The sequence below is a fragment of the Diplotaxodon limnothrissa genome, linkage group LG23 (assembly GCF_057381915.1).
Source record: "Diplotaxodon limnothrissa isolate DT_005_m linkage group LG23, D_limnothrissa_male_GT1.1, whole genome shotgun sequence".
Classification (NCBI taxonomy): domain Eukaryota; kingdom Metazoa; phylum Chordata; class Actinopteri; order Cichliformes; family Cichlidae; genus Diplotaxodon; species Diplotaxodon limnothrissa.
This window is the reverse complement of record NC_140617.1, coordinates 15,331,107-15,349,792: the sequence shown is the minus strand read 5'-3', so window position 1 is coordinate 15,349,792 and position 18,686 is coordinate 15,331,107. Positions and strand designations below refer to the sequence as shown.

The window sequence follows — 18,686 nt, the reverse complement described above, 5'->3', positions numbered from 1 at the left end:
TTTAGTTTTCGAGACAGCGAAAGCGTCAGAGCCCAACTTTTTTCACAGTTTAAAAAAAGTACACATTACTTACCAGCAGAGGCGCTATATCCCACATTTCCTTTCATTCAAGTCATATATTTACATCTTCCATCACATGGTGCTGCAGATGTGTAGGCTGCACATCCATGACGCGAATCTCGCGCTCTATCACACCCCGTTTGATTGCGATCTGGTGACTGTGGTGGTCATTAAAGTGCAGTGAACTTACTGTCATGTTCAAGAAACCATTGTAAAATTATTAGACATTTTTATATTGAAGCCAGAAACTACTTTGCACCGTAAAACGAAATCACTAAAGGTTAATGTTTTAAATCTGTATTTGTAAAAACACATGAATGCATTTGGGGTCTATTTGTTAAAATGAATATTTACTGGGGATTTTTTTTTTTTTTTTTTGCAAATGTTCATAGAAGCTATGACATGTTACTTTGTTTCACCGTGTGGAAGTGAAATAAAATGTTTGGTTAGTTGCTGTAATTCTGAAAATGCCTCGTGATTACTGACGAATTGGTTTTACTATATTTCCAGAAACTAGTTCTGATTATTCTCATATTAGTCATTGTCCTGTTATGGCCACGGGATGTCGCTTTCTTCTAAGCACAGGTTCAATGTGAATCACGTGACCAGTCATCCACAACTGGGTAGGCTTTATGCAAATGAGTTCTGCGTACACAGGATTTTTACTACTGGAACCCGGACGCTCCGAGCACAGCGAGAGTCTCACTAGACAACAGAGGACGCACAGATTCCGCTCTGGACATTATACCAAGACCCGGTTGGATGTGCAATATGACTTTTGAAGATACCAGTGGAGATAATTCAACAGAAAGGTTAGCTTTGCGTTGAACTCTGCATTTTCCTTTAATTTAATTCTGTTTTTAATACGAATTTAGAAACTTTTTGTTAGAATTATTGGTTTGCAGATATAATTGCACACTGCCCTTTGTGACCGACATTCAGCCCTATTATATTGAGCCGTCCCCCGGTTCTTGCATTTGTATCACACATGCAACGTTACATCACGAGCTGGCATTCACATGTCACGTGAACGGCGTTAGATGGAAAATTGGGGCATCAAATCTTAAACTAACAGCCTCTCTGATCATGCGCGTTCTGTTAAACTTTTGTTTCTTTAGAATGGACTCGGTGGCTACAGCGTTAGAGGAGGTCCTGAGCTCTGCATTGCCTCAGGGTTGCATCACTGTCGGAGTTTATGAAGCAGCAAAGTCACTCAATGTGTAAGTTGATAGTAAGCTCGCTACTGCCGCACTATGAAAAACTAGCTGGGATGAGCATGAAGTAGTAATGTTTGCTTTATCTTTTTCCTCATTGCTTTTAGGGATCCAGACAATGTGGTGTTGTGTCTACTGGCCACAGATGATGAGGAGGATGTGGCTCTGCAGATTCACTTTACCTTGATACAGGCATTCTGCTGCGAGAATGACATCAACATCCTGCGTGTGAGCAACATGAGGCGTCTGGCAGAGATACTCGGCGGAGTGAAGCCTGGAGGAGAGCCAATGGACTTACACTGTGTTCTAGTTACTGTAAGTACTGTTACTCACGTCCGTGTAGTTTAAACCTTGGGAATATTGCTCATTTCCTTTTGAGCAATCAAATGTACCTGGGGTTTATTGCTTCTCGTTTCTGCTGTCAGCACTTGGGAGTTGGCATCAGTTATGCAATCTGAATTATTATTTGCACGTTTCATAAAAGAACAGAACAGATGGTAACCGCTTTGCTCTTTCCTGTGCAGAATCCGCAGTCATCCCCGTGGAAGGACCCTGCACTGAGCAAGTTGAACAGATTCTGCAGAGACTGCCGGTGTTTGGATCAGTGGGTGCCTGTTATCAACCTTCCTGACCGATGAAGCTGCTTGGAATATAAATGTATTGTGTGCAATGGGGAAAAAGTAACTGCCTAAGGCCTGTGTTAATGTCTGTGTTGGACTTGATTGGAAAGCGCCCCAGAGAGAGAGAAGTGGAGAGGGAGCGACGGGAGAGTTAGGAGAAGGAAGGGGGGAAAAAAAGAGCACAAGCGTTCCAACAAATTTACCAGGTCAGGGTGAACTTGTGGGCCAAGGAAGAGTGACTCAGCTGTCTGGGTTCCCGGATTTTAACGTATGACTGCGCCTTTCTCTGCCGAGAAAGAATAATTTTCGAGGAAACTGAATCATGTGAGCATGGAGCACACGTGGTGCCGAGCACAGGCGCATGGACTGGGGGAAAAGCCGACAGAGTGTCTCAGCTGACAAGACTCCAGGAACTGGACCACAACAGAGTGGATCAGTCAGCTGTCAGCTTGAAAAACTCCTCATGAAAATTTGACCAAATTGACTCAGCATTTCTTCAAGAGAACATTTACTTAATCTTATTTAAAAACTTGTCACTTTGATAACTCTGATAACTCAAAAGGGAAAGTTTTCACAGTTTATTATTATTATTATTATTGTTATGGACAATACAATGTTTGTCCGGTAACTTGTTATGTTATTAATTTAATAAGTTATATTTATTGTGCATAGTTGAAAAGATTGTGCCTTGAAAATTTGAATAAAATAACATTTAAAAACAGTTCTCAGATGGGTTTTGCTTTACCTTTTCAGCAACTACTCCATCCGTGCACTTTTAGAAAATCATGCATGAATTTCCTGACATTTGGAGTTTGTTGTTACATGTCACAAGGGAAGTGACTCGTTTATTTATTTACTTGACATATGCTTTCGCTTTTCTTTTCTTTTGCATTTCAGCATAAAGCCAACCTGTTTAGGAGGGTGTACAACAAAGACAGAAGTGGAGTAGCTAACGTGTTTTCGGTAATCCACATGGTCTGAGAAGGAACTAGAGTTGTGCACCTCATCTGGGCTTTGTTTCCCAGCTTGAGGGGGGAAAAAAAATCTAGCCTGTGGCAGAAAAATGGACAACTACAAGTCTTTTCAGACCAGATTAGCTGGCTTTGAAATGTGCTGCAGGCATTAGGTTTCTTGAAATAAAGTTTACTCCTGCATGGGAACCCTAGTAAACGTTGACCTTTTGCACATCTTGGAGATCTTATTACACAGAGGGGTGGAGAATTCCCATTGTAGTCAAATCTAAGTGGGATGGGGCTCATTGTGACAGCTCCTTCTTCACACCCCTCTGCATTCACGCAATCAGTGCTAAATTTACTGCTGAGAGAATTAAAAATAGCAGTGAGGCATGAAAAAAAAAATGTTGAAGACCCCTTTCAGGCTGTAAAAAGAGAAAACCAGAACTTATGGTGCTTGCACAGAGTTAGAAAGGACAAAGGTTTCCACACAGAGCGTCACGAGACAAAGGATGCATGAGTCAGGGCTATTCAGCTCTATTGCTAGAGCTGTACAGTACTTTAGCTTTATGCCTAAAAATAGCCACATGAATAGAGGCATACCCTCTGACCACTGGCAATAATAGTTCTTGTAATTAACATGCAGTGTACGCACAGAGACTGACCCACTGAAGAGATGTCAGTTTGCAGGCAGGGATATCACAAAGACAACATTCCTGTCAAGCGGAGGGCTAACAGATGGGGAGGGAAAACTGGGTCAAAAAGGGACTGGAAGACTGAGGAGGATTGTGGGGTATGACAGAAGATACACGGTCTGTGGTTGTCTTAAACTGACTGCAATAAACAAGAAAATTTTGCAAATCTGATAAACTGTATAGAAGTCTGTACATGTAAATAACGTTAACCTTGATAGAATTTTTAGATCTGAAGGGGTTTTTTAGGTTGTTAAACAATATCAGAAATAGTAGAGTCTGATCTGTATGACATGACACCTCCTGAAAATCAGTTTGATCACTGAAAGGCCTTCCTGACACTGAGGGAGGAGCTTCTAAAAGTAGGTGAGATAATGGAGATAGTGGATTATTGGCTTATCCCAGGGCTTCTTCATCACCAGGTAACACTATCACTGCAAATGATGCTGCTACAAAAGCCAGCCATGTAAGTCATCTGACTCGAGTGGGGATTACATGAATGTGGGCCAACAAATATGGCCTGACCTGATTGTGGATGTAACATCGCACCTGAGAAGACTGAGACAGGAGATAAAAGGGTGCTCACAGAAGTAGGGATTATTGCATAACATGGTACTCATGGCTTACGGGCATGTAAACAACTTTGCTGAGAAATTAGAACAATCAAAAATGTTTGGGTCTTTGACCTGATTCACTCATCCACTTGTCTAAACATTGTGACTTGTGATTCAGACAAAGGAGTAATATTCATGTTGTTACAATAAGACATTTTCTATATAATTACAGTGGTGGGCGTGCATATAAAACATGCTCAAACTCTCAATTAATGAGGTCAGCAACCCCTCATAGCCAAAAGCTCAAGCTCCAAATTGCTTTAGATGCTCGATATCAGGACATTTTTCTGCTCTCGGCTCTACATAATGTCAGTGAGAGTGGATATCCCTACTATGAATTTCTTAATGTCAGGAACACAGCTACAGCTACAACCACAGCTGTTCAAACCCTGCTGTTTACAAGGGGCAGCCAATCAGCAGATTGAACTACCTTTTAAGCAAGCTAGTTCAGTTTGTTTTAGATGTTGGATTCACTTAAGATCTGCACCAATGCTCAGTCTAAGACAAATAAGGATCATCATGAACTTTAAATGATGAAAACCTACTATTGTAAAGTCCAATATCAAACATATGGAGCCGAAAAATGAACACTGTAGACCCTCCATTTGATTATATAAATGATGATTCATGCAATGAAAATGTCTAAAACAGGCTTATGTAAATTTAGTTGAATAATTTAACTTGTTTTCCATATTTATTTGCATTGAATATATGCAACAACAGGCAAAGGTTTGAATATGACAGTAAGCTGTTATTGACACCACGTGTGAGAAACCACAGACTTATCAACAAAAACATAAATCCATACAGACTGATCAAAATCAACCAGATGTATCGTTAACACAGCAACACGTAACACTTTTTAATCCCAAACATTGAAATCATGAAACAAAATAGAAAGTCAAATGTTAAGGTTTGACTGAAACCTGAAAAGAACATTTACAAGCAAGCACATACTCTGGTACATGGGCACAGTGTTACAAGCCTTTAGTAAGATATACCCCATATATCTCTTAATTCACCTAAAGAATCTTATAATTCACAGTTTTAGACAACAGCACTTATGTGACTTAAAGGTAGTCAAGAGGTTAAAGTAGGATTAACTTCATTATTAAGGCCCTGGCTGGTAAAATTACAAAAGTAGTTGCTCATGTTTTAGCAAGAGTATAGCTCACAAATGACATAAAGTTGCAGCTATGTCAACATGATATAATCAAAGGAAGTTTGAGCTGTAAACATGAAATGTTTCAAACTCATAACAGTCATTTGGTGTTCATTAGTTTCACAGTGCCTGAAGTGTACAAACAAGAAGCCTCAGGTCTGCAGACAGAAGCAGCGAAACTAGATCTGATGAGTCTGATTACTGTAAATATTTTTCTTCTACAGTAACGGCTTCATGGCAAGGTTAAGGTTTACTCCATTTAAGAGTGTCATCCTCCAAGTACTTGCATCGTAAGACTTACAGATATCATGTTCGTGTTCTTTTATCGCTCTCCGCTGAATACAACCAAAGTTGCAAAAACAGCAAGCTTACAGCAAAATTAAGCATCAATTCATCCTGAAATATTGGCACTGCACTGTACAAGTGCACCACATCATTTTTTGAAATGTCTAAAAAAATCAAAATCTGAATTATATTTGAACAAACTCTTTGCATCTCTGGAAAGGTTATATAAGGTTAGATATAAGAGACACGTATGATCGAGTAATCCCTATGATCTAAAAGCTCAGCCTTCAGACTGCTCTAAGCACAGCTTCAGGCAGTCCCCCTCCCTCTTGGGCAATAAGGTATGGTGCAGAAGCCCCACCTACTTGTGAGAGGCAGCCAATCAGATTAAACGTGACATAAGAGGAGGGGAATAGGAAGTAAAGTAGAATGCACAAAAACTAAGGAATATTTTAAATTGTAAAATCATATAAAACTACTGTAGTAGAGTCTAAGGATAAAATGCGGAGCTGGAAATTATCATAATGGGTCTCCTTTGATGATTTTAGACCATTTCTTCTGAGTCAAAATGCGTGACAATAAAAAGTACATCAGTGGTTATGGACCTCCCTTTCTGTTTATCCCGGAAATGCAGGTCCATTAGAGTTTGGACAGTTAACTCATCTGACAGGATATCATTATCTTGTTAATTGTCTCATTCTGAACAGAATACAAACCGTTTCCTGATGAAAGCAAGAAGTGAAAACCCAAAGCCTAAATCTGATTAGACCAATGACTTGAAGGGGGCTTGTTTATACGTGCTGTCATAATTACAGTCATCAACTCTCCCAACTCTCAGCTCCTTTCAGGCTGAGGTCTGTGGCCTTCCAGATCCTGTCAGATTACAGTGCAGACAAACAAAAGCCACCACTTTTAATCATCTTTGTTAGAGCCGCAGCTTTGATCAGAGGCAACGGCTTCAGCCTTCTGCCCGTTCTTTGGTGTCACAGCTATTTGACTAAAAGGCAGAGAGGACTACATTCCTTATCAAACTCAAGCAGGCATGTGAAAAAGTTAAGGGGTATACTGGCCTTAAGGCAAGTTGTGAGCAGAGCTTTTACACATAGGATTTAGCATCAAAAGCAAGAGTTCAGGTGTTTCCCTACAAAACTGTGCAAGGCTTCTTGTCCTTGAAAGGGTTTTCTGAAGCAGGGATACCCATTAGCAGCGGGTCATTCTTGGCGTGCTCTCCACAGTAGCGCATCAGCTCCGATGAAGCCTTGGACACCTGCAAAGAAATCAGTAAATACACCAATCTCCTAAAAAAAAAAAAAAAAAAAAAAAAAAAAAAAGAAAGTGGAACAGTCATAGTGGTGTGAATGTGACTGCAGACATACCTTTATCCTCTCGATGCTGGCTTCTATCCTCAGCTGCTGCACCGTCCGTCTGGCCTGAACTATGCTACTGGAGCTCTGCATTTTTGATGACATTGCAGTTTTTAGACAGCTGTGCTTAAACCTGTGTAAGACAAAATATGATCCTTACTGAATGCACGTTAATTAGTGTAGAGATGCATCTGGTATTTAGATAAAGGAAACCAAATAAACCACAGTCTAATTAATTTGTTGATATGCTGACTGGCAACAAGATGTTCCTGCGGGAGATTAAAGAAGTGACACAAAGGCCAAGCTGCTGCTAAAAATACATGCGAGGCTATAACAGCAACAAAACAGAATCTAAGTTGATGAACATAGACTTGATGCTATTAGTATATAGAGACGAATGAGCTTAGCATCAAGTCAAATTGCAGTTATTTGGCTTAAAAGCTGTATTCGATACCTCCCATGTCCCAGCTGCACATTACCTTTCTGCTAAGGTTACAGCATTTAAATGCAATATTAAGTTACAAAATTAAATGTTGAAAAAAATATTGTTTTAAAATGATACCAATAAGAGGAAAGATGTGAAATAGAGCTATAAAAGTTGAAACGGAGCAAGAAGGAATCTGGCTCGGACTAAAACAAAAGAACACAAAAAAGTCTCTTCTGCCAAAAAATTAATGCTGATGTACTAAGTGGGAAGTGCAATTTTATTTCATGACCCAACGACAAATCATTGTGGCATGATTTGTCATACCTGACATCAATTGGCTTGATTTTCCTCCACCTGCCATAAGATTCTCCCAGGAAAGTAAAAATCCAATCAAATGACAGATCACTTATTGACACTACACGAGGTGGTTCTAGACAAAACATCAAGGACCAATGGCTTTAACCATCTTTGAGATACAGTCTATATCACTGTGTATGTCTGCATAAAAATGTTGCAACAATCTATGTAATACATGAAATATTTCAGTTATTGGCAAGCACTCACTAACAAAAAAGGGCTATAAGAAAAAATACAAAGCTGCATGTTTACGCATTAGAGGTTTTATGCATGATGTCCTTAGATATAAGAAATCAAGTTACTAAAATGTGGAAGCTGAAACAAACTCTATAACTGTGCAACTTCTCAGAAGTGGCAGTTGACCAAATCCTGAATTCCTTCAATATGCATAAAAGCTGTGACCCAACCCAGTTTCACAATTCCCACTTCCAGGATACATTGGTTTGCTTTTACCGACTCATTACGTCATTGCTCGTAGGGGAGGCGACACGCTGGCCATTTTTTACATTTAACTTTAGCCAACTGTCAGGCAGAATTCAAAGGGGAAGCAGTCTTTGAACAAAACCTCGTGTTTCCTTTCTGTTTTCTCCACTAAAAGCAATTTCCTTTAAAAACCAGAAACAGTCTCTAACGCAAGAGTAACACAATGTCTTGTATTCAAAGTTAGAGTAAAACACAGTAAATGCACTGTTGAGCAATTTTATTGAGAACTTAAACTGTGCATAGCAATTGTTCAGCTGATAATTTGCAGCTTTTGTTCCTGGAACACATTAAGAAAACACAGCAGAGAGCAGCTCTGTGGGACTGACAAAAATAACCTTTGGCATGTGGTGCAGTAAATGTTAGCTCTGTGCTCTGATGCAGGATATTACGGAGGAGGGGAACACGCTGAAACGGAAGGGAGATGAAACATGGGCAACTGCAGAACTGCCTACAGAAAAAAAGACAAGACCATACATCTCTCTAACCCCCCCCCCCTCACCCACCCACTCCTTTCCGCTTCCTCCACAGGAAGCAGTATCGCCTGTTACCCTCCAAAGTATAAATGATTAAATATGGGGTGGAGGTGCTAAAAATAGAAGCTACAGACATGGGATAATAACCTAGGATAGAGAAAGTGTAGCTGTTATTGCTGGAGTGCAAGGCTTTTGCAAGGCAGTTGTCAAGGTAGCTTTCCTGAAAACCTGCATGCTGACATTAAAACCAAAAGCACGATTGCACATATTTACTGTCAGGCTCGTGTACAACATTCTGGACCTGTGTACTCATTGTACAAAGGAAGTTACCACTTCATGTCATGCATCTCTCGTCAACACAGCTGTGCTGGCCAGGCAGGAGTGGACTCTGAAAAAGGTTAGAGCTGCGTCACAGCAGGGTTAGTAACTACCCACTAACGTCTGCACGGACACTGTGTGACGCTGGCTGTTACTATCAAGCCCTGAGACCAGAAACATAAAAGTGCTGGGTAACAGTGACTGTTTACACTGATCTAAACATTAGATTTTTGAGATGGAAGTGTAGAGACCTTTCATCTTGCAACACAAGTCACAGACTAAAAAACATCTAAGGTATTTAGGGCATCCATACCTATCCTGGTATGGCTGTGTAGGTTTACTTGCAGCTTGCATGTTTAATGTTAGTATAGCAAAGGGCACTATGCCCTAAAAAACTGTGACCCCCTGTTGCATATTATTCCCCATACAAACTGCCATAATAAGTACACTTTAGAGTCCAAAAAACTCTTTCCCAACTAAGCAGCTTATCCTTCTAAATATTGCAATCCTGCTTAGCACATTTTATGCCTAAATGAAAAGGAATGCTGCACAAACATGCTACAGCTAGCATGAGTAACCTGTTTGGAATTTCAAATATTATAGCAGATATACTGATCCAAAAGAAAACTTCTATAGGTGTACTACTTTGCTCATATAAAACTGGGTCAAGGGAATTAAAGAATTTAATAGATAAACAAATTCAGTAATGGAATTGCTGTCAATTAGACGCATAATTAAGAAGATCCACTTAAGATTGCACTAGTTGTATGACAGCTTTGAAAGTGAAGCAGATTGGTGGCTTTCAGATTGTTTAGGTGAAGCAACTTTTAGCTATTGTTCCCTCACTGGTTATGCCTTAAACCATTAGGCAAGAAAGCAAGTAAACCTGGCTATGCCTCACATTTCCAGCAGACCAGGTGTGTCTACCCTGGAGCCGAGTACCTGAACTTAATCAAAACCCTGACCAAAAACAAGCCACACTCCATTCTTCAGAGAGATGCTCCACCCTGCATTTTTCTGGAGAATGATACATACTGCAGCAGGACAATGAATCCAAACACACCTCAAAGCTTTGAGGGCCTACTTGAACACCAAAGTAGACCAGGGAGTGTGGACTGCTACCTGACCTCAACCTCAAAGAGCATTTGTGGGGGCACTTCAAAGACAAGTATTCCTGGCATCTCAAGAAGTTCAGTGGAACACTGTCAGATCATGCCAGTTTGTGTCCATGATGTTATTAAAATACAAAGAGTGAAATAAAAACCATTCTGAAATAAATGTACTTTTTTTCTAGAGATTCAGCTTCTCACTTAAACTATTAGGCAAGAAAGAAAGCAGAACTTATTTATACAGCACATTTCATTCTAGGTGGATTCACAATGTGCTGCACAAAGCACGAGCTACCACAGAGGCTGCAGGCACAAACCTAGTCAGATAATATGAAACTAAGTCAACAGACTGACGTGAGCAAGTGAATAAATAAAATAACTAAGAATATACCCATAAGATCCATAACACTTCACCACTTTTGACTGATGTCCCAGAATAAGCAGGCAATGAAGAAGAAAAAAAGTATTAGGGGTTTAGTTCTAAAACAAGCAAAAGCCAATACAATGACCTCAGTACAGGTGCTATAGTGGTCATATTTCCTGTAGAGCTGAAATTAGGATGTTTACCTGATAATCCTTTGAGCTGCACATCCAGACAACTAAAAGTAAAAGCATGGACAATTCTTTCTGCACATTAAACAGATAAAAGGTTTAAAACCTTTGTGCTATTTCCCGATTTATCAAATTGCTTGATTTATTTTGGCTCTGCTGCTGATTTGTGAAAAGATTTATAACCTATACCACTTTCTATAGAAGGCTGTAAAAAGTTCATAAGAAAAACAAAGTGAAATTATTTGCAATAAAAAATAAGTTCCAGGTTACAAAAAAAAAAAAAAACTCATGAGAACAGCTAAAAAGTAGCTGCTGGGAGGTGATCGTCCACCAGTCACAGAGACGTGGAGACCGCAGAGACCAGATGTGGCATACTGTCTTCAGCAGCCAGACTGAAAGAGGTGAATGGGTTTACAGATCCTTCCAGCAGGATTGGTTCATCACACACAGACTCTGCTGTGCAACTTCGTTCAAAGGAACTGTCTGATACAGGGAGGTCCCTCTCCTGAAATGAGCTGGATTCCAAGTAATCCCTTATTATAAGTCAAGGCAGTGACTAGTGTTACAGTAACCCTGCTGCTTCTGAGGGATCAAAATAAACTAATTACTTCTAAATTTCATGCATGTCAATAATGTGACTTTTGTTGTAGGTTCTCCTTAAGATTCTGACCGTACTAAAGCTATTTGAATAAAATGAGTATTTTTATATTTCTTGAAGAAGAAAAAAAACTCCCATACTTTTCCCGTAATATGTATGTACTGTAGTGAGGCAAACCGGACTGGTTTATAGCATGCATACTCAAATACAAGAAACGTTTAACCTGGATTTGCCCCAAAGTCAAAAAACATAAACAAGCTCATTTGCCCCGAATGAGCTTGTTTATGTTTTATACTTCTTGAAAAACATGAAGTATTCCTGAGTTAAAACCACCACTGCACTATATGCAGATAGTTCCTACTGCAAGGAACACTTTTTAGTACACTAGAAATTTTATTTTTGAAATAAGACCTCAATTAAACAAATGCGTGGTTTAAAAAAAAAAAAAAAAAGTGCACTCATTCCAGTAAAACAAACATAAACAAGTAGTGAACTTTTATCACTGTGGGTGTGTGATTCCAAGTGCGGCAGAGTCTTTAAGATCCTGCTAGCCAAAAGAATGTCTGAAATGTCTTCAGCTGTGTTGCGCCTGTCTGCATCTAGCGTGTGTGCTTATGTGTGGCAAATGTAAACATGTGGCATACTGAAAGGATTGATGAAAACATATTTGAAGTTTTACAGCGGAGGGCTTACTTTGATGTGGCTTCAGGGCTTTTGCACAGGTGGGCCCTCACAGTGCCAGCACAGAGGTCCTGCAGAGTTTATGACAGCAGCTTTTGCCCTTTAGTGTGTAATAGTGCACACAGATCTGCTGCCTGACCAAATACTCTAATGACCTAATGACATATCATATGCCCATATGTGTACTGAAATACTCCTTAGCTGTTATTATCATTTCTTTGGTCCATATGGTCCTCCCTAACCCTAACAAGCTCAAAGCGGGAGTGATTGCTACAAAAATTTGCAAAACTCATTAATGAAAGCTCAAACTATTCCCGTTTCCATCCGTGACTAGCAAGAGTTCAAGAATTGGCTGTTGGTGCTGCAAATTCTTCATTTTTTAAAATTATGTTCTGTGTTTAACCTTTCTGAGACAATTCTTTTTTTTTTTTTTTTTCAAGAGTGAAATGGTCAAGAGGGTGGAAAAAGATAGGCACACGCAAACATACAACTGAACAAATTAATTTTCGGTGCAACATTCAAAAGCATGGGTACCGTTTTCTTGATGCTTTACAAATGACTTAAATTGCCCCACTGCATGCTTCTCATGCTCTCTTTTTTTTTTTGGCATGTTCCAGTTCCAAAGCCTCACTTGGCATCTCCCTTTCTCACCTACAGTGGCTCCAAGACCCACAGTTTGAGAAGTGAACTTGTTATTTAACTGACATTTTGGTCTGTTTTCTGGTTTTTGACGTGCAAACCTTAGGCTAATTAGAGATTTATTGCGCCGTTATATCGATACACCTCGTTCTCATTCCCCAGGCACCATTTAGTGGTATTTTATTAAATTTGTGACTCATTTAGGTACAAAGTGTCCTGTCCTGTGGCACTGGGTAATGGCAGGTTGGGTTACTGAAGTGGCTTTCATTTCCAAACAGAGTTACTGTGAAGTGAGCAATTTTAAGCTTTTTTTTTTTTTTTTTTTTTAAACACGAGTTATGAGAGTAACCACAAAAGTAAAAAGCTAGTGAGAACAAAAAGTAACAGAAAACCAAACTGTAAGAGTTCCCAAGGTGATGCACTTCCACCTGCATGTGCGCCCAACCTGCAGTGTCTCCATGCCTCCATGCTTTGAGAAGCACTGCAATAGAATACTGAAGCCTGTTATTTAGCTGGCTTACAGCCCACTTGCTGGTCTTTGATTTGCATGTTTCAGGCTAATTACAGCTCTAGATTTTTATGCATCGATTCAGCTCATTCTCATCCCCAGGCTTTTAGTTCTGTTTTACTAAATAAGCTCACATGGCTCATTTAGGAACAAGGTTAGCTTCCGGACCCTTACGCACTGGGTGATGACATTAGTGATATGTGGGTGTAACGGAAAACTCCTACAAGCAAGGTTACTATTGTGAGAGGGCATATTTCAACTTGAAAAACAGTATTTTCCTAACCTTAATCGACAGGAAAAGGACCTTGAAAAATAAAGCAAATCAGCAAGTGGAGAAAATAAACAAAGTGCAAGCAGGACACGCACCAGGGTATTCATCCTGATAACAGGGTTTGGGTTAGAACTGACGCATTGCCTGTCAACAGTGTGGCAGTGTCATGAAAAAGCACTCCCCCCTTCCTGATTTCTTTTTTTAATATTCATCACACTTACAGATAATCAACAAATAACAACAATAGACAAAGATAACCGGAATAAAAACAAAATGCATTTTTTACATGATGATTCAATTCAGAGTTAACTCATTAATTAACCATATTGTTTGGAAAGCTGAGCTCAATTTCAATAGAGACACAAGTGTAATTATTTCAAATACTGTTGAATCAAGAAATCACTTAATCTGAACCTGTCTGATAATATGAAGTAAGCTAAAAGATCTATAAACGCAACACATCATACCACGATCTAAAGAACAAATGAGAAACAATGTTATTTATATCTATTAGTCTGGAAAGACTAATAGCCAGATTGCAAGCCGTTCAAGGTTCAAGGTTCTTTATTTGTTATCCACAAATGACAAAAACTGGGATCAGTGGTGAAGACTAAGGAGCTGGTGGTGGACTTCAGAAGGGGTCAGCACAGAGACTACAAGCCCATTATCATCAATGGAGCTCCAGTGGAGAGGGTGCAGTCCTTCAAGTATCTTGGTGTCCACATCTCCTCAGACCTGACATGGGCTGCCCACATTCAGGTCCAGACCAAAAAGGCTAGGCAGCGCCTGTATCACCTACGACAACTGAGGAAGTTCAGGGTCTCTCCAAAGATCCTCAGGATTTTCTATACAGGCGCTGTGGAGAGCATCCTCACACAGAACATGACATCGTGGTTTGGGAACAGCTGTGTGAAGGACCAAAAGGCTCTCCAGAGAGTGATCCGTACAGCAGAACGCTGCTGCAGGATTGCTCTCCCCCCGCTTCAGGACACCTACACCAGGAGATGCCGGACTAGAGCAGCGCAGATACTGAAGGACCCGTCCCATCCTGGCAACAAACTGTTCCAACTTCTGCAATCTGGTAGAAGGTTCCGCATCTTCCGGGCAAGGACAGAGAGACTCAAGAGGAGCTTCTATCCCCAAGCCATCCGTGCCCTAAACACACACACCCGCCCGCTCACATCATCTATAATTGACTGAGACAGGACTCTCTTCCAGACACTCTAAACCCAGGCACAATGTACATTTCAACTCCTTTAATTTTAAACATGTTTATATTGTCTATCCTGTAAAATAGTCAGATGTCTATTCATATTAATGTACAGAATTCGCCTGCTTGCAGTATTCACTGTGTGTTATACTTGTATAACTATGCATGTGACAAATAAAGAACCTTGAACCATCCCAGGAGTGGCCAGCCTACCAAAATTACTCCAGGAGCAAGAAAGAACCCAGAACTACGGACATGCAGCACTCACTTGTCTCTGTTAAGGTCAGTGTTCAGAATATTTAAAAAAAAAAAAAAAAAAAAGAGTGGGCAAAAATGGAATCTACTGGTGAGGTCCAAGGTGAAAACCACTGTTGACCAAAAACAACACGGAAAAAAACATTTTGATGAATAGATTCTGTGGACTGATGAGACAAAAGTTGATATTTCTGGAAGGTTTGCGTCCTGTTATATCTGGCATGAAACTAACACTAACACAGAAACAGCTCATGTCCTGAAGCTCAAGCTGGGCAACTCAAGAGTTGGGAGTTCGCCTTGTAATCGGAAGGTTGCCGGTTCGAGCCCCGGCTTGGACAGTCTCAATCGTTGTGTCCTTGGGCAAGACACTTCACCCGTTGCCTACTGGTGGTGGTCAGAGGGCCCGGTGGCGCCAGTGTTCGGCAGCCTCGCCTCTGTCAGTGCTCCCCAGGGCAGCTGTGGCTACAATGTAGCTTGCCATCACCAGTGTGTGAATGTGGGTGCAATGTGCTTTGGGGTCCTTAGGGACTAGGAAAGCGCTATACAAATACAGGCCATTTACCAAGTACAAATGATTCTGAAATACTCCAGCAAATTAAATGAATAAATTATTTTTTAAATATGTAAAAGTCAAAGTCTGGACTTAAATCACATTGAGATGCTCAAACCCCCTCCAAAGTGGCTAAATTGAAAAAAATATATATATCAGCGAAGAAGCTATCACAGCTATCACAAACACGATAGAGTGCAAAGGGTGGCGCTACCAGTTATTACGTCTAGGGGGTAATTACTTCTTCGCAAAGGACCAGGTTTGGATATTTTTTGGCTTTTAATAAATCATATTTTCATTTCAAATCTTCATTTTGTCTTTACTCGGACTGTGTATGTCTAACATTACAAATTCTTTGATGATCTGAAGGATTCAGCACACATATGATAATATGTCAGTAAGCCATTAAGAGTGTTTGGTCAGGCAGATCTCTGTGCAATGTTACAAGCCAAAGGGGAGCAACTACAGCTTTGGATGGACTATGTAATTTCAATACTCTGCTGCAATATATCACTATTTATAATACTTAATTGCTTCAATAAAGAACAAATGCTTCATTAACTCCTATCTATTGCATACAAAGGTGTTATTCATTGTTTTGCCCAACTAAAGGCAGGCTACTAACCATGTCCTGTATGATTAGTTATCAGCTGCAGTTACAAAAGTGTTGCTCCGTGGGACACAGAGCACCTCTGTTATCTGTCCCTTACACTGAGACAACCCCGGCAGGCTCCACAGTCTACTCCTGGGCCAGGATCTGTGGCAGCCTCTACAATAAGCTCTGAGGCTTAGGCTCATTTGAGAGGCACAGTGACAATGCAGACAGGCTATCAGTATTGTGCCACACTCACAACAGCTATTTTTGCATTGTTCACAACAGAGGCAACTGGGACAGGAGTTGTGAGCTTTTACAAGTTTAACTGCGCCCTCATGAGCACTAATCTCAGACAGCCTGATGTTATCAGGGAACCAGACTGCCCAGTCAGGCGTGCAGAGGAAAGAGACAGAGGCCTCCCAAAGAGAGACAAACACACAGCGTCTCTTCTGAGTGTTGGAGGAGGCAAACTGTATGACTAATGCTATAACATTTCAATGTGTGCATGAGCATCATCGATTACAAGCTTTGATGGTGACAGACTTTAAAGGCGTTGGCGGTGCTGTCCAAAAAGCTTTGAACACCTAACTGTGTGAAGTCAGCAGACATGAAAAGAATCACAGAAGGTGTCGGTGTTTGCGCTGCAGATTAAAAAGGAGATCGGGGTTCCGAGCCGCTGAGTCACAGGCTGCAAGTTTCTCTCTGAGCTTCTCACTTTACTTTACATCCATTTCCTGAACTACTGGCATGCAGATTTTTTTTCTTTTTTTTTTTTTTTTAAAACCAAGGGTGAGGTCAGATTTAGGACAACAGATTTTCACTCCAGTTTCCGTCTGCCTGTCCTTTCTTCCCACCTGGGCCCCATGCGCGGAAAAACAGGTTTCTTTTGAGAGCGTGTGCATGTTCGGTCACACAGCCTGCAGACAGGCGCAGCCGTTTAAAAGTTCAAAGCTTTGACTAATGTGCTTCTGATTCCCTGAGAAATAAGTTCATCTTGGTCTTTTTCATACACACCCTGTGGAGAGGTACAGTGAATGACATCTATAGATTAGAATGCTCTTTGAAGTTCTGGCAACTTGTCTTTTATGTACTTGGAATTTAGTGAAAGACAAGCAGCTAAAAAGCCCCAAACCAGGTGCTGCTCTCTTCTACTACACTTTATCATGCTGTATTCAGTTTCCTCCTCCCTCTGCTTTGATTCTTTTCCAAAGAAATTAGATTTGGCTTTGGGAGATATTGCCTTTATTTGACAAATACAGAAGAGCAACAGACGGACAAAAGAGGAACTACCCCACCATGTCTGAAGCTAAATCTGGACGGCCAGATGCAAGACAACATGCCAGCCAGCAGCTGTTGCTATTAATATGGAAATTAATGTGGGTGGGGGTTATCATGCAAACCTGTTGCAAAACTCACTTTGAACATGTGTAATAAAAAGAGCTTTGAAACAACACTTTTTTAAAAACTTGTTGATTTTTTCATCCACCCACTTTGACTGCAATCCATCAACAGTTGTTTGATGGCTAACTTAAAAAAGTTTTCCATCTAAATCAGGGATGTCAAACTCATTTTACATTGCGAGCCACCTACAGCCCACTTTGATCTTAAGCGGGCCGGAGAAGTGAAACTCCCCTTTCTGAAGCCACATATTTGACTGTTTTCTACATCTTAAAGAAAAAGTTGCTGCGACAAAGAAAAGAAATCTGTCAGAAAGTTGAAATCTCTTTAGTACTGAATAGCAGAAATTAGGCTCTCTTGTCAGATGTCATTTTTTGGAGGAAAAAAAGGAGGCCAACAACACTGTACACAATGATAAACTGATGCGTAATGAGCAAGCAAATAAGGCAGAAAATAGAGATTTTTGATGGGAAACTGGTCTCAAAGTACACTGAGCGAAAGCTGTGAGGGAAGACAGCCAAAGTAAGTGGGAATTCATTACAATGTTTTTCAAACGTAAGGTGTAAAGTAGTCGTCTCCTTTTGCTGCTGGTTCAGTGAATTTTGGTTGGAGAGTGACAAAATCTGTAGTTTTGGAATCTGGGAGATGTTGGCTTCCCGCACCTGTTCGTTAATTGTTTGCCGATTTAGCTTTTTGGTGGTTGTTGAAATGGTTTTATGAGCTTTTAACTGAGATTCTGATGTTTCTGTTGTCTATATTCAAACAACAGATCTGGCGGTACATCACATTAAGCTAGATGTTCTCCCGCTTGCCCCTGATTGTTTAAAGCGATGTTCAAACAATCAAAATGCATTGTGGGAAATGTAGTTTATAGCCAACATATGCTTTAAGCAACATACAGTAAATGTATTTGAAGACAATAATGCACAAGCTTTCGCGGGGGTTACGCTTGCAATATGTGAACTAAACGATCATTTGAGTCTTGTTACTAGCATCTGAAATGGTGAACTTTCCTGAAATAGCACACATGAGTTTCCACTTCAAATATAGTGACAAACTCCGAGTCATCACAAAGACATGTTATAGAGTGTGCACTCACATTTTTTACCACCTATTTGTTCATTTTAAAGTTAGAAGGCAACTATCTACTGATCCCAAGTAGTGCAAAGAAATGTATTCAGTATCTTTGTTTGACAGTAGTGAAAAGTTTAACATTTTAATATAATCGCCCAATCCTCCCTGACACCACGTTACTAGCGCCCTACTCCAGACAAGCCAGACATCCAGATTGAAGGGGA

At 40.3% G+C, this 18,686-nt stretch overlaps 2 protein-coding genes across 3 annotated transcripts in view; one reads left to right on the top strand and one right to left on the bottom strand.

Annotated features, from left to right (window-relative positions):
• The first annotated feature begins 732 nt into the window (after nucleotides 1-732).
• On the top strand, nucleotides 733-2,394 carry gadd45ab (growth arrest and DNA-damage-inducible, alpha, b). The gene is made up of 4 exons (XM_085348972.1): nucleotides 733-872; nucleotides 1,179-1,280; nucleotides 1,382-1,589; nucleotides 1,799-2,394. The coding sequence occupies exons 1-4, from the start codon at nucleotides 823-825 to the stop codon at nucleotides 1,910-1,912; spliced, it is 474 nt and encodes a 157-aa protein (XP_085205098.1). The 5' UTR covers nucleotides 733-822; the 3' UTR covers nucleotides 1,913-2,394.
• A 2,732-nt stretch (nucleotides 2,395-5,126) lies between these two features.
• The window catches only part of gng12b (guanine nucleotide binding protein (G protein), gamma 12b), a 30,365-nt gene continuing 16,805 nt past the window's right edge, over nucleotides 5,127-18,686 (bottom strand). For both annotated transcript variants that reach the window (XM_085347116.1, XM_085347115.1), the window contains 2 exons: nucleotides 6,977-7,097; nucleotides 5,127-6,867 (listed from right to left, as the gene is read on the bottom strand). In XM_085347116.1, the coding sequence (XP_085203242.1) occupies nucleotides 6,742-6,867; nucleotides 6,977-7,069 (219 nt within the window). In that variant the 5' untranslated portion in view covers nucleotides 7,070-7,097 and the 3' untranslated portion in view covers nucleotides 5,127-6,741. The remainder of the gene's footprint in view (nucleotides 6,868-6,976; nucleotides 7,098-18,686) is intronic.

Bases quoted from the DNA above. Each gene is read 5' to 3' on its own strand.
- gadd45ab (XM_085348972.1), top strand. From the start codon at position 823: ATGTGCAATATGACTTTTGAAGATACCAGTGGAGATAATTCAACAGAA. The intron at 873-1,178 runs GTTAGCTTTGCG...TTGTTTCTTTAG, and splicing joins GGAGATAATTCAACAGAAAG to AATGGACTCGGTGGCTACAG. The intron at 1,590-1,798 runs GTAAGTACTGTT...TTTCCTGTGCAG, and splicing joins TACACTGTGTTCTAGTTACT to AATCCGCAGTCATCCCCGTG.